The following is a 14513-nucleotide window of genomic DNA, read 5'->3' as shown; positions in this document are numbered from 1 at the left end:
ATGGTAAGTGTTAAAGCTGAGTGTTAGGTACTTGTGGAATCATTATATTGCTCTCTCCAGATTTGGACAGGTTTTCAATTTTTCGTAATAAAAAAAAAATTAAACTAGAGGATTCAATAGTTTGGTACAACAAACTGAAATGATCATATCCAAAAACATGTAAAGCAGAGTCAGCACCAAAGTTGATAAAGAAATTATTTAAACACAGAATTTACCAAACATTGAAGGAACCTGCACCCTGCCCTCCCCATGCAGCAGTGGCTTGAGCACCCCAAGCCCAGCCTACACTGTGGAGCTGCCAAGCCACAACCTGGCCAGGTGAGTGTACAGTGTCCTGCCCTGCCCACCCCATGTAGCAGCTCCAGCCCTGCCACATGAGGGAAACTCCCTTGAGTGGCTGGTACTGGTGGCCAGAGGGACTGTGCATCTGGGCCCCACGAATCATCTCCTACACAAGAACACTCCTTCAAGACTGGGAGAGGTAGCTGTTTTGCCTAATACATATAGAAGAACACATATAGTCAGGCAAAATGAGAAGACAAAGGAACATGTTCCAAACCAAAGAACAAGATAAAGCCCCCCAAAAAAGATCTTAATAAAATGGAGGTAAACAAACTATCTGATAAACAGTTTAAAGTAATAATCATAAAGATGCTCACCGGGACTTCCCTGGTGGCGCAATGGTTAAGAATCCGCCTGCCAGTTTAGGGGACATGGGTTTGATCCCTGGTCTGGGAAGATCCCACATGCCGTGGAGCAACTAAGCTCATGCGCCACAACTACTGAGCCCACGAGCCACAACTACTGAGCCCGTGTGCCACAACTACTGAGCCCACGTGCTGCAACTACTGAAGCCCATGAAAACTATAAGACACTGATGACAGACATTGAAGAAGACACAAATAAATGAAAAAATATTCCATGTTCATAGGTTGGAATAATTATTGATAATATTATTAAAATGTCCATACTACCCAAAGCAATCTACAGATTCAATGCAATCTCTATCAAAATTCCAATGGCATATTTCACAGAACTAGAACAAATAATTCTAAAATGTGTATGAAACCAAAAAAGATCCCAAATAGTCAAAACAATCTTGAGAAAGAACAAAGCTGGAGGTATCACACTTTCTGATTTCAAACTATACTATAAAGCTATAGTAATCAAAACTGCATGGTACTGGCATGAAAACATACACACAAGTCAATGCAACAGAATTGAGAGCCCAGAAATAAACTCACACATATATGGACAACTAATTTACAACAAAGGAGCAAAGAACACACAATGGAGAAAGGACTGTCTCTTCATTATGGTGTTGGGAAAACTGGACAGCCATATCAAGAGAATGAAACGAGACCACTATCTTACATACAAAAAACTTAACTCAAAGTGGATTAAAGAATTGAATGTGAGATCTGAAACCATAAAATTCCTATAAGGAAACATAGGTGGTAACCTTCTTAATATCAGTCTTAGCGATGTTTCTGTGGATCTGACTCCAAAGGGAAACAAAAGCAAAAATAAACAAATGGGACGTCATCAAACTGAAAACCTTCTGCACAGTGAAGAAAACTATCAACAAAACGAAAAGGCCATCTAACTGAATGGGAGAAGATATTTGCAAATCATATATTCAACAAAGGGTTATATTCAAAATAGATAAAGGACTCATAAAACTCAACAACAACAAAACAAACAACCTGATTTAAAAATGGGCAAAGGACTTGAATAGACACTTTTCCAAAGAAGACATACAGATGGCCAACAGACACATGAAAAGATGGTCAACATCACTAATTATTAGGGAAATGCAAATAAAAGCCACAATGAGATATCACCTCACACCTGTTAGAATGGCCATCATCAAAAAGTCAAGAAATAACAAGTACTGGAGAGGGTGTGGAAAAAAGGGAACCTTCACACACTGTTGGTCATATTGTAAATTGGTGCAGCCATTATGGAAAACAGTATGGAGATTCCTCAGAAAATTAAGGATACAACTACCATATTATCTAGCTATTGCACTTCTGGGTATTTATCTGAAGAACACAAAAACACTAATTTGAGAAGATATATGCACCACCATGTTCACTGCAGCATTATTTACAATAGCTAAGATATGGGAGACAACCTAGGTGTCCATGGATGGATGAATGGATAATGAAAATGTGGTATATCTATATACAATAAAATACTACTCACCCATAAAAAAGAAGGAAATCCTGGCATTTGTGGAAACATGGATAGACCTTGAGGGTATATACTAAGTGAAATAAGTCAGAAGGACAAAGACAAATACCATATGATTTCACTCATAAGTGGAATCTAAAATAAAACATGAAACAAACAAACCTACAGATTCAGAGAACAGGTCAGTGGTTACCAGAAGGGTAGGGGGCTGCAGGGGTGAGCAAAGGGGTAAAGGGGGTTAACTGTATAGTGACTGATGGTAACTAGACTTTTGGGGGTGGTCACTTTGTAGTGTACACAGATGTCAAATTATTATATCGTACACTTGAAACATATAATAAAATACACAGTTAAAAAAATCAAGAGCTTTATCTCAAGACAATCAATATGTGGAAACTATGGCAGAGAGAAATTAAGTAATCTCCCATAGTCAGTAATAGCATAAATCCTGGGCAGAGCCAGGCTGGAACCCAGAACTTTCCCCTCCAAACAGCAGGGTAAAGGCCACCTTCCCTGAAGCCACCACCTTGTGTATGGCCATTGCCAACAGCAGCAGGAGACCCAAGGGTCCAGGCCCCCCAGTCCCAGCAGGACCTGCTAGGTGATGTCTCAGAGTTTGGATCCCGCCCCTTCCTCAGGACACAAGCTGGGCGCTACCTTGGGGATATGGTGGACAGCTGTGAGGCCCCTCAGTGAGCAAACACTCCACATTACAGATAGGGAAGCAGAGACCCAAGAGGGGAGGGCGCCTGCCCAGAGTCAGCACACCTCAGAAGTCCTGCCAGGACAGGAGGCCTGCGTCTCCTGATTTCTTTTCCAACCTTGCACAAATGGGTTAAGAGACAGTCTTTACCATCCAAAGACCTGGTTCAAATTCCAGCTCTGTAATCTACTTATTGTGCAAACCTGGGCAAGCGACAACACCTCTCTTAACTTGTCTCCTCCCCTGCAAAATGGGGAGCTGCATCCTACTTTCCAGTGTTGTTATGCAAGGGAAGTGAGGGAACCTATGAACACCCCACCCCACTCACCGAGGCCAGGTTCCCCTCTGAGTCCCACTCAAAGCAGTGCCCAACCCACTGCAGATACTCCAAAAATATCTGTCCAGGGAATGACGGCTAGGGGTGTACAAATACTAATGCTAAGCATGAATAAGACAAGCCAAATTTTAGAGCAGAAACATGGGGAGAGAGGAAAATCGTTCACATTACAAAGCAATTCTTCCACTTAAGAAACATGTGAGGGGAGCCTTTTAAGCTGCTGGGATATTAACAGCTTGAGTTCCTGAAGGGCACAAGATGGCAGGAGCCATCAGGAAGGACCAGGAGAGGCAGCAGAAAGGTCAGGATCACTTTGGAAACGTAGCTGGGTATACAGCCTTTTTAGTCCCAGAGGAATCCAGCTTTGAGATTAGAGGACTGGGTATCAGGTCGGGGCATGCAAGTAAGTACAAACAGGGTGGACATGTGCATGTGCGCACACACACACACACCAACCCTCACCTTTTAAAAAAGTGTCATAAACAAATAGGACCTAATTAAACTTAAAGCTTTTGCACAGCAAAGGAGACCATAAACAAAACTGAAAGACAACCTATGGAATGGGAGAAAATATTTGCAAACAATGCAACCAACAAGGGATTAATTTCCAAAATAAACAAACAGCTCATACAACTCAATGTCGAAAAAACAAACAACCCAATCAAAATGTGGGCAGAAGACCTAAATACACATTTCTCCAAAAAAGGGATACAGATGGCCAACAGGCACTGGAAAACATGCTTGACATTGCTAATTATTAAGGAAATGCAAACCAAAACCACAATGAGGTACCACCTCATGCTAGTCAGAATGGCCATCATCAAAAAGACTACAAATAATAAACGCTGGAGAGGGTGTGGAGAAAAAGGAACCTTCTTACACTGTTGGTGGGAATGTAAATTGGTGCAGCCACATGGAGAACAGTCTGGAGGTTCCTTAAAAAACTAAAAACAGAGTTACCATATGATCCCGCAATCCCACTCCTGGGCATATATCCGGAGAAAACTGTAATTTGAAAAGATACATGCACCCCAGTGTTCACAGCAGCACTATTTACAATAGCCAAGACATGGAAGCAACCTAAATGTCCCTTCCCAGATGAGTGGATAAAGAGGGTGTGGTACATATATACAATGGAATATTACTCAGCCTTAAAAAGTAATGAAATAATGCCATTTGCAGCAACATGGATGGACCTAGAGATTATCATACTAAGTGAAGTAAGTCAGAAAGAGAAAGACAAATATCATGATATCACTTATATGTGGAAACTAAAAAAAAAAAAAAAAAGATACAAATGAACTTATTTACAAAACAGAAATAGACTCACACACATAGAAGACAAACTTATGGTTACCAAAGGGGAAAGAGGGGGAGGGATAAATTAGGAGTATGGGATTAACATAAACACACTACTATATATTAAATAGATAACCAACAAGTGTTTACTGTATAGCACAGGGAACTATATTCAATATTTTTAATAATCTATAACGGAAAAGAATCTGAAAAAGAATAGATTTATATATATATACACACACACACACACACATACATATATATGTATAACTGAATCACTTTGCTGTAACCTGAAACTAACACAACATTGTAAATCAACTATACTTCAATTAAAACAGTAAATAAATAAAGGGAAAAAATTCAAGCAGAAAAGAGTCAATACCAAATAAAAAAAAAAAGTGCCAAAATTCCACAGTCCTTCCCCAAGCATGGCCACGCCCTTGGGATAGAGAATCCTGATGGCTCCTGCCAACCTTTGTTTATTCATTCATCCACCAAATACTTGCTGAGCACCTACCCCGGGCCAGGCCCTAGGCTGGGGCTGGGGCTGGGACCGCATTGGTGACCAAGAACAACACAGTTCTTGCTTTCACCGGTGATTTAGACAAAAACCAATAATTAAAGAAAAAAATAGCCACCACTGTTGTGGGCATACCAAGGGTGTGTTGTCTCTTTCTACCACCACTTGTGACACCAAACGTGTAGTCTTCCCACTCCAGAAACAAGCAATTCTCTGATTCCCCAACACTGGATGTCCCACATTCAATTCTGACACTAAGTCTTGGAGTTAGTGCAGATCCCCACAGGTTTAGGGCTCAGTCCTACAAGACTCCCCCAACTTCAGACAACAATTGCAAATCTCAGTACTTCTGACCTACCAGCTATAAATTCAGGGGTTCCCATAACCCCCGCCCCAGCTTCAATAATTTGCCAGAATGACTCACAGAAGTCAGGGAAGCACTTCACTTGCATTTGCCGGTTTATTAGAAAGGACACAACTCAGGAACAGCTATTGGGAGGGATGCATAGGACAAGATATGGCTGGCAGGCCACCCTCCCAGCACCTCTATGTGTTCACCAACTCAGAAGCTCCCCAAACCCCACTGTTTAGGGATTTTTATCGAGGCTTCATTATGTAGGTATAATTGATTAAATCATTGACCATTGGTGATTAACTCAATCTCCAGCATCTCTCCTTCTCCGGAGGCTGGGGGAGGGGGAGGGGGGGAGAACTGAAAGTTCCAACCCTCGAATTAAGGCTTGGTCTTCCTGGCAACAAGCCCCCAACTCGAAACTATGTGTGGGCCCCCAGTCACAGACAAAAAAGACAGTCTTATCACTCAGCAGATTACAAGGATTTTTTTAGAAGCTCTGTGCCAGGAACCAGGGACAAAGACCAAATCTATACATTTTATTATACCATAAAGTGCAAAAGTTTGGAGCTAAGAAGGCAAGGCCAGGAGCTTCTAATCCAGACTGGGGTGACTTCCCAAAAGAGTGTGACATTGTAGTGAGACGAAAAGACACAGGAGCTGGACAGGTAAAGCGGGAAGGCCCTGGGGACTTCGGTAGCAGGAAGAGAGGGCAAGAAGGTTTTAAGTTCAAAAAAGTTCTAAGTTCATTAGAAGTGGCTGTGAGTATCCCGCTAGGTTTTCCTGCCCATTCCTACTGTGATGATCTGTCTCTCCAGCAGCCCCCCTGACCCCAGCCTGGAAGGTTCCCAAGGGCAGGGGACTAGTATAGCTTTGTTTTCTGTGGTTTGGGCTTCCTGCTGTGCCCCAGTGCTTAGATCACTGTGGACATTCAAAAATAAATATTGACGCGTAACCAAATCAGTGCATCCTGTGCGACCCAAACCCTCACACACCTGCCCACAGAACTCTCACCAGCACCCTGCCACACAGAGCGGGAAATTCTACCATTAAACATCACTCCTGGGAATTAAGAAATTCTCTCATGGGGAGCTAAGAAAACAGTAATACTCTCAAGTTACAAATGCTTGGGGCTTTACAGTTTATCAAGAGCTTTCCTTCATACCCTGTGAGTTATAGTTAAGGCAAGGGAAGCTTAGAGAGGGGAGGTAACTCAGAGTCATACCTCCAGGATTTGAACCCAGGTCTCTGGACTCCGGGTAGAGGCCTGTGGTGTTTCTTTCTGCAGAGTGAATGTGTGTGCATCTGACCAGCACAGGCTCTGGGAGGCGGGTCGGATAGGCAGGGAGAGAAAGGGAGAGACAGAGGCTCGGTAGCTGGCACTCACTAAGCTGCCCAGCCAGCCTCGTGCTGAGCTATCTATCCTGCTTCACACCCTCCTAGCAATCTCCCAGGGTAGCCCCCGACCAGGCACAGCGCGGTCACAACCACCAGAGGGAGGCAGGGGGACAGGAGAGTACTCGCAATGAGCTCAACCAGGGAGAGCTGGGAGCCGAGGGCCTGCCAGGCCGCGCCCCTCCAGGGGAGGAGAAAGGGGCCGGGCCACCCGTGAGAGGCCTAGGCCTGCAGCTAGAGGCCAGGCCAGGCCGACTGTGCAGACACAGGACGGAGGTGAGTCGGGTGAACCGGGCCATAGGGCCCGGGAGGGACTGGGAGGCTCCTGAGGGCTGCACCCTCCCCGCAACTCCTACTGACTCTGAGAGCTGCCTTCTTCCAGTCGACCCCTATTTCCTAGACGCCACCTGTGAGCCGGGCCCTGTGCTAAGTGTGAGAGCCACAGCACGAATGTGACAAAGATCCTGGCCCTCTTGGAATTTCCTTTAAGTAGGTAGAGACAGCAATAAACAAAAACATAGCAAAGGAGCAAATTATGTTACGATAAGTGAAAAGAGCAGAGTGAGGGAGACTGGGAATGCTGGGGGAAGGGGCTCGGGATTCTAAAGAGGGTGGTCAGGTGGGCCTCACTGAGAAGGTGGCACTGATGAAGGACTTGCAGAGGTAGTGAGGGAGCCAGGGGCACATCGGGGAAGGAGTGTTCCAGGCAGAGCACACAGCCCTGGCCTCTAGAGGCTGGAGGGTGAGGGGCGAGGCCTGGGTGTTGGAGCACAGCAAGGACGCAGCGGCAGTTAGAGCGCAGGAGGAAGACGCAGGGAGAGAGGAGACAGGCTAGAAGGCCTTGCAGGGATCCAGGGGGCAGCTGACGGGGGCGCTCCTTGAATGTGCCAGGCCCTTTGTCAGCATCCCACAGCCCTGTTGCCCACTTAGGGGTGTCGGTTTGTAAGCCTGTGGATGAATCCCATGTGCTATCGTACGTGTGGCTGCGTGACCTTACAAAGTCTCCTCTCTTCCCGAGGCTCCTGTCCTCTCTATAAAATACTTGTAACGACAGCAGTGTTTCTGCAGGGTTGTGGTGGAGAAGAACAGGAATCAAAATAGTGGCCACCTGCAGGCTCCTGGGACCCCACAAAAGCAGAGCTGGCCTCCCCAGGCACTCACTGCCTTGGGACAGGGACATTCGACTGAATGAGGAATTGCTCCTATTGTCCACTCTAATAGCACCCAGTGGGGGCACCGAAGGGCTGCTCGGTTCTCCCAGGGGGCACTGCCATAGGGAAGGCTTCTTAGAGGAGGTGGCCCTGGAGGCTGGGGCTCACTAGGAACACCAGGGGAAACAGCGGGGGCAGAGGGCAGGAGGAGAGGGAGAGGAGGCCTGGGTAGGCGGAGTGGGTGGATACGGGGCAAGGGGCGAGAGGCGGTGAGATGGCAGAGGGCACGGACTCCATACAACAAACAGCCGGCCCCAAGCACCAGACTCCCAGCAGGGTACGAGGTCAACAACGTGACCGCAGTTTAGGAGCTCACCCTAAAGAGCAGATGAGAGGCACCGAGGCCAGGCGAGCGACGAAGGTGGCCGAGGTGGTAGCCAAGGGAATGGATGGAACAAATGGATCTGAGAGACTCGAGAAGTAGAAAGGACTATACCTGCTGGTCGCCGGGCTGTGGGGAAACAGGGGCTCTGAGAGGCTGAGGGTTTGCTGTGAAGGACGCAGGGCCCACCGTGGCTGTGGAGGACACACAGGGGTCCCGGGGGAACGTGGCACAGGCAAGGGGCAAGCTTCCTCCCCTCAGCTCCGCAGTACCCCTCAAGGCTCACGGAAATGGGCCAAACGAGCCTGGGACTTAGCCCCCCAGGTACGGCTGTAGCATGGACAGAGCATGAGTTCTGTGGTCGGACCCGGTCCAACTCCTGGCCAGCAGTAGCTGTGCAGCTAGAGGCCATGCACTTAACCTCTCTAACATGAATTTCTTCGTACGTGACCTTCATTGACTTTATGTGAGAATTTCCCCCAGGCAATCAGACCCTGTCCAAATCTTGGCTAGAACGCACTGAACTACTGTTTACTGAGCAGTTACTGCATACAGTCCTGGACAGTGCCTGGTACACAGCCAAGGGCCACAGGGGAGAGCGCGGGGGTGGAGTGGCACACGAGCATTTAAGGGAGGTTGCTTTCCCCCAAAGCAGGCCTCAGCTGACACTCAGCCCTGGGCAGTTCCTCCTGCACACAGGTTAAGCACAGCCCAAGGCTCAGAGCACCCAGGCCACAAGTCTCTCTTCTCAGACACCAGGCAGACCCGGGCTAGGATGGGCAGTCCAGTGCACCGAGTGTCAATCGGGGACACCTGGAGCAGGCAAGTGCACCCTGACATAGAGAGCGAGCGGCACATGCAGTCCTTCTGCGTGGAAGAGCTCACCAACATCCTTGACGGAGGGGCCCAGAACACTGCGCTCCGGAGGGAAGTCGGTAAGAGGAGGCTGGGGAATGCAGCATCTGCTTCGTGTCCGTACGCTTTTCTTGGAAGAACAGTCCCTCAATAGCAGTCCCACCTTCAAATAACAAACTCTGCTCTCAAAATTCCACTATTAGAGATTCATTCTTTTGGACTATGAAGGCATCTTTAACGTGTCAATATTTCCTGAGCCCCTCTGAGGGACAGAAGAGTCCTAGGCAGCAGAAGACCTGGATAGAGTCCTTATTCTTCCACTGCATAGCTTTGTAACCTTGGGCATGTCACTTTGCCACCTCTGGACCTCATTCATTGCATCTGTAAAATGACAGCAATGTCTGACTTCCTTTCCACATCCATGAGGCAAGGGGATGGGAAGATTTGAAGGTACCAGGAACCTCACCCAGGACTCTAAGCCCTCTCTCTGTTCTCTGTCCCTGACAGAAAGCATCATCCACAGTGACCCAGAGCTTAGCCTGAAGGATAATTATTTCATGACCCAGAATGAACGTTATGAAGCCGCCATTAAGAAGAAATTCCACGTCCAGATGTTAGCACAGCGCCTGGGCTGGTCTGAAGACAGTCGTGAATTATATTACGCTAACAGGTGCTCACACCCAGGGCAACCCCACCAGAGAGGAATTCACCTGGGACCCCCCAGAAAACCCAGCCCATGAGCTATTTTCCCCAACAAAGGTACTACCTGTTGGGAAAGAAGGATATCAGGTGCCCCTTCCCTCCTGCACCCTGCCAGCCTGAGGGTACCGGGGCCCTTGTCTCCAATGGGCTGTTCAACCACTGTGTCTCTCCCCTGCAGAAGCCTTTCTGGAGATCTGGGCTTAGCGTTACAATTCGTCTTCCAGAAAGCGCTCAGGAGCCTCGGCTCAGAGGAGCAGATTGCCAAGTGGGACCCACTCTGCAACAAGTTACAGATCCTTGCGACATACGCCCAGACAGAACTGGGGCACGGTGAGCCAGGGCTCTGGGTGCAGTGTACAGGTGTGCACGGCACAGTTCCAGAGGGCCCATTCACATCTCACTAGTCACAGATTTATATATTTGATATGAAGATGTTACAGCAGGTGGCAGTTAAAGGTCTTGAGGAGGGGGTGATTTTTTCTAATTTACACGAACATATTGATGATCTAGTGGTGAGGCAAGGTGTTCCTTCTGGAAATGTCAGCCACCATTCCCTATCATGGGCTGGCCATGTGTCCCCCAAAGAGCCCACCGGTGAAAGGAGAGAAATGCCTGTGAGTACAGCTGGGAGCTACCCCGACTCCATACTGCACTGACGACTGGGGGCTCCAGGCCGACCTAGACACTGCGCCCCCGGTGAGATTCCAACCATGGCCCAATGTCTAACCCCCCTCCTTGATGCCCAGGGACATATCTTCAGGGCCTGGAGACTGAAGCCACCTACGATGCAGCCACCCAGGAGTTTGTGGTGCACAGCCCCACGCTGACTGCCATCAAATGGTGGCCTGGGGACCGTGAGTATAGTATCCCTTCATCCCCCCCAACCCCCGCCATCTGTCCCCAAGGAGAACAAAGCTGGACCGCAGAATAGCACTGACTTTGATGTTCAACAGACCTCAGGTTGATTCCCTGTTCTAGGCTGGTGACCTTGGGCAAGTGAATACGTCTCCCTGAGCCCCAGGTTCTTACGTAGTAAAACGGGATACGAAGAATTTCATCAGTGAGTGGCTGAGAGGCCGCCAAGGGAACTTTGAAATAGCTGAGGAAACTGACCCAAACTTTGGGGGCTGACGGTCAAGGTCTCTCTCACATGCACACTGCCCCCACACCCTCCACACACAGCACTCGCCACAGCCCCTGTTCCTCTCATCTCCCAAGTTAATGATTAAGCTTGCCACCAGCCAGCACACAGGGTACAGTCAATGCGAAAAACGTCCCTCCCTTCCCCTGCTCCAGACACTCAGAAGGGCTCAGGCCCACCCCCAGCGCCAATCAAGCCACCGGTGCCACACCACCCCCTGTGGCCACCAGGTGCAGGCCGCACCCACCGTGCTTCCCAGAGTCTCAGTGATTTGCCAAGCCCCAAGGAGCAGGGTTCCACCAGGGCCCTTTTCCTCTGATTTGAGAATACATCTCTGAGGATACATCTGTAGCACTTGGGGACCCATTAGGTGAACACTTATATGGGGAAAAAAAAATACAACAAGTGTGAGGAGTCCAACTAAAGCAGAAAGAGAGAGAGGGAGAGGTGAGAGACAAGCAGAGAGGGAGAAAGACTGAGAGAAGGAGAGAGAAGTGGAGAGACAGGCCAGAGGAATAAGAGAGCGATGCTCGGGGCGGGGAGGTGGGGCGTGGTGATCAATGACCACTGACAAAACTGCAGAAAAAAAGAAACCAGCTTTTGAAATCAGGCAGGGTTCAAACCTGGGCTCTGCCCCGTTCAGGCCAGTGACCTTGAGCACATCACTCCGTTCTCTGAGCCTCAGTTTCCTTTTCTGGAAAATGGGACTTCAGCTTACCTGTCCTGCAAAGACCGCAAAGCACCAGCACAGAGGCGGTACCACCTGGATTTTGGTAAATGCTAGCTGTCTGTATTCATATTATTAGGCTGATGGCAGAGAGAGTCATTAAGAAGTTTTTGAGGACAGAAAAAATGCAAGCTTGTTTATTTCACAGTGCCCTTTGCAAGTCGCTGCTAGGTTTGTTTGGCTCTTTGGGGGTAGTTCCCCCTCTTTGTGAACAGGGACTCTTTGAGGTCTCAAAGGCGCCCATCTGCTAGGGTGGGCAGCAATGCACACATCTCCCTATGACTTGGGACCCATGTTCTGACCACAGATCCTGACATACGTACCCCAGCAGCTATGATATAAAAATCCTGTCTCCTTGATTCCAAAGGAAATGACTCAAGAGCACACACTTCAGTCAGAAGACTGTAGTAAGATCAAGTTTTAAAAGATGCAGAGCTTTTCCAGATTGCTCCATTTGGGGTGATTTCATTAAAATCCATAGCCTTTGTCAAGCTTTGCCTTTGGAAGAAAGAGCGGCCAGAGGGCATAGAGGGCTTTCGTCCCCTCAAGATCTCCATCAGCCTCCTTGAGCCTTCCCTAGCCCATGGGGATCCTGCCTGTATCGTAGGGTGGTTCCTATACAAACCTGCGTTTAGACAGAACCCCCTGTATCTCCAGCCACCAACCCAGTGCATTCTAGAGCCAGACACTCACATTAAAGCTCTCTGGATGATTCCAGTCATTTCCAAGGACGAGTAAAGGCCTTATGAATCAAGGGGTATCCTGACCAAGCACCCCTTGGCTGCCTGGCCCCACCAAGCCAGTCCAGTCCTCAAGCTTCTGAGCAGGCTGTTCCCTCTGCCTCGCATACCCTGTCCTGTGCGGCTCCGCTAGAAAACACCCTCTGTCCTCCAGGCTCCTCGTGCATCCTCCCCTGACCCACACCCTCCAAGGTAGTTCAAACAAAGCCCCATTCCAGCCTCACAGAGTGTCCTGCCCTTCCCGTACCACCACACTGGTCCTCACAGACTAGGCCCACACCCAGGGTCCTGATGGGGAGGGTTAGCCTGCCTGCTCTGTACATCAGGGATCACGCTGGGCTTCTCACCTCTCTACCCTCAGTGGGACGGTCGGCCACCCATGCCCTGGTCCAGGCCCAGCTGATCTGCTCAGGAGCCCAGCAGGGCATGCATGCCTTTATTGTGCCCATCCGGAGTCTCGAGGACCACAGCCCACTGCCCGGTAAGCTCATGCTGCTTCCTCCAGGACCCCTGCCAGGAGACCCCACCAGGACTCCCTGTCCTGGGGGCCCCAGAGGTCCATGGGAGAAACTGGGGCATGTCTCCCTTGGGCAGGGAGGGGTCCAGTTGTACAGGCCTGGCGCTAACTGGCCTGATGACTATGAGCAAGGCCCAGCACCTGACCTCAGCTTGGTCACCTGCAAACAGGTATGATAACCCCAATGTCACAGGCTGCTGGCAGGCTCAGATGAGCTGGAATGTGGGTGTTGGTACCTAACACACAAGCACTCAGCTGATGGACGTTCCTACCTCTGTCTCCTCCTAGGAATCACCGTTGGAGACATTGGGCCCAAGATGGACTTTGACCACTCGGATAATGGCTTCCTGCAACTGGACCATGTGCGCATCCCCAGGGAGAACATGCTGAGCCGCTTTGCACAGGTGGGGTCCCGGGGAGGCTGCAAGCCTGCACTGCCTGGAGAGGGGACAGAGGCACCCTGTAGGCTGCTGTTGCCTCCGGGCCCTTCTCCACAGCGCTGAGTTTGGGGCACCCCTCCCAGAGAGGCTCTGGTGTCCCACACACCTGAGTAAAACCCCAGCTTAGGAGCTTTATGATTTGGGGCCAGTCACGTGGCCTCTCTGAACCTCAGAGTTCTCATGGGTAAATGCTCACCTCGTGGGGTGGCAGCGCAATCGTGGGGTAGGGTGGCAAGGCAATCTGAGGAAAAGAGGAACGGGCTGAGGACGATGTGCATATCGACCTACAGCGCAGCCTGGACACAGCCAGTCACTGCACAGCCAGCAGCCAAGTGCTGGAGCAAGTTCTGGAGCTCTCCATTTTGCCAGGCGTTACCATGGAAGTGTGGGGAGCTGTGGATTGTGGGGAGGCCTGGAGTGTCACAGGAGAGGAGCAGTGAACCAAGACACTCGGGCAGCGGCTATGTAGCAACAAGCACAGGAGCGTTTCAGTTTTAAGAATCAGCGTGGTCACACCAGCACATTCTGGCTGGCGGCTGGCTGTGTCTATCCCGGGTGAGCCGTTTGAGGACCGTGGTGCTTTCAGGGCATGGAGGGCCACAGTTCTGGGTGTGGGGAAGGCTGGGGAGCCCTGGCTCAGACCCACTGCCTGTCCTTGGTCTACCAGGTCTTGCCAGATGGTACCTACATCAAGCTCGGAACAGCAAAGAGCAACTACCTCAGCATGGTGGTGGTGCGGGTGGACATGCTATCAAACGAGGTCATACCACTGCTGCAGAAGGCCTGTGTCATTGCCATCCGCTACTCCGTCATACGCCACCAATCCCGGCTCCAGCCCAGGCAAGCGCCGCCCAGAGGAGCCACCGCAGCCCGGGCTACCTCGATCCCACAGTGCCTACCCCCTGACACCAACCCTCTGCCAGAGTGGGGTGCTGGGAGCACACGTTACCCCCCCCCTTGCACACACATCCGCCTGGACCTGGCCCATCGGGTCTGTGGGGTCTCTATCTGGCTCTCTAATCCAGGCTGACCAGCTGGCCCAACCTATGTCTGTCA

General features: G+C 49.7%; 1 protein-coding gene across 2 annotated transcripts in view; it reads left to right on the top strand.

Moving 5' to 3' along the window:
- Positions 1–7013: 7013 nt before the first annotated feature.
- ACOX2 (acyl-CoA oxidase 2) overlaps positions 7014–14513 on the top strand; it is a 35619-nt gene continuing 28119 nt past the window's right edge. Inside the window, exons 1-8 of one of the 2 annotated variants that reach the window (XM_060022781.1) lie at positions 7014–7078; positions 9088–9270; positions 9698–9860; positions 10071–10222; positions 10639–10746; positions 12862–12981; positions 13306–13421; positions 14125–14297. In XM_060022781.1, coding sequence (XP_059878764.1) covers positions 9111–9270; positions 9698–9860; positions 10071–10222; positions 10639–10746; positions 12862–12981; positions 13306–13421; positions 14125–14297 — 992 coding nt within the window. In that variant the 5' untranslated portion in view covers positions 7014–7078; positions 9088–9110. Of the gene's footprint in view, positions 7079–8947; positions 9271–9697; positions 9861–10070; positions 10223–10638; positions 10747–12861; positions 12982–13305; positions 13422–14124; positions 14298–14513 lie in introns of those variants that run through there. The other variant, XM_060022782.1, reaches the window with a different exon arrangement.

The sequence above is a fragment of the Delphinus delphis genome, chromosome 10, assembly GCF_949987515.2.
Source record: "Delphinus delphis chromosome 10, mDelDel1.2, whole genome shotgun sequence".
NCBI classification, from domain to species: Eukaryota; Metazoa; Chordata; class Mammalia; order Artiodactyla; family Delphinidae; genus Delphinus; species Delphinus delphis.
This window is presented reverse-complemented; position numbering and strand designations above follow the sequence as displayed.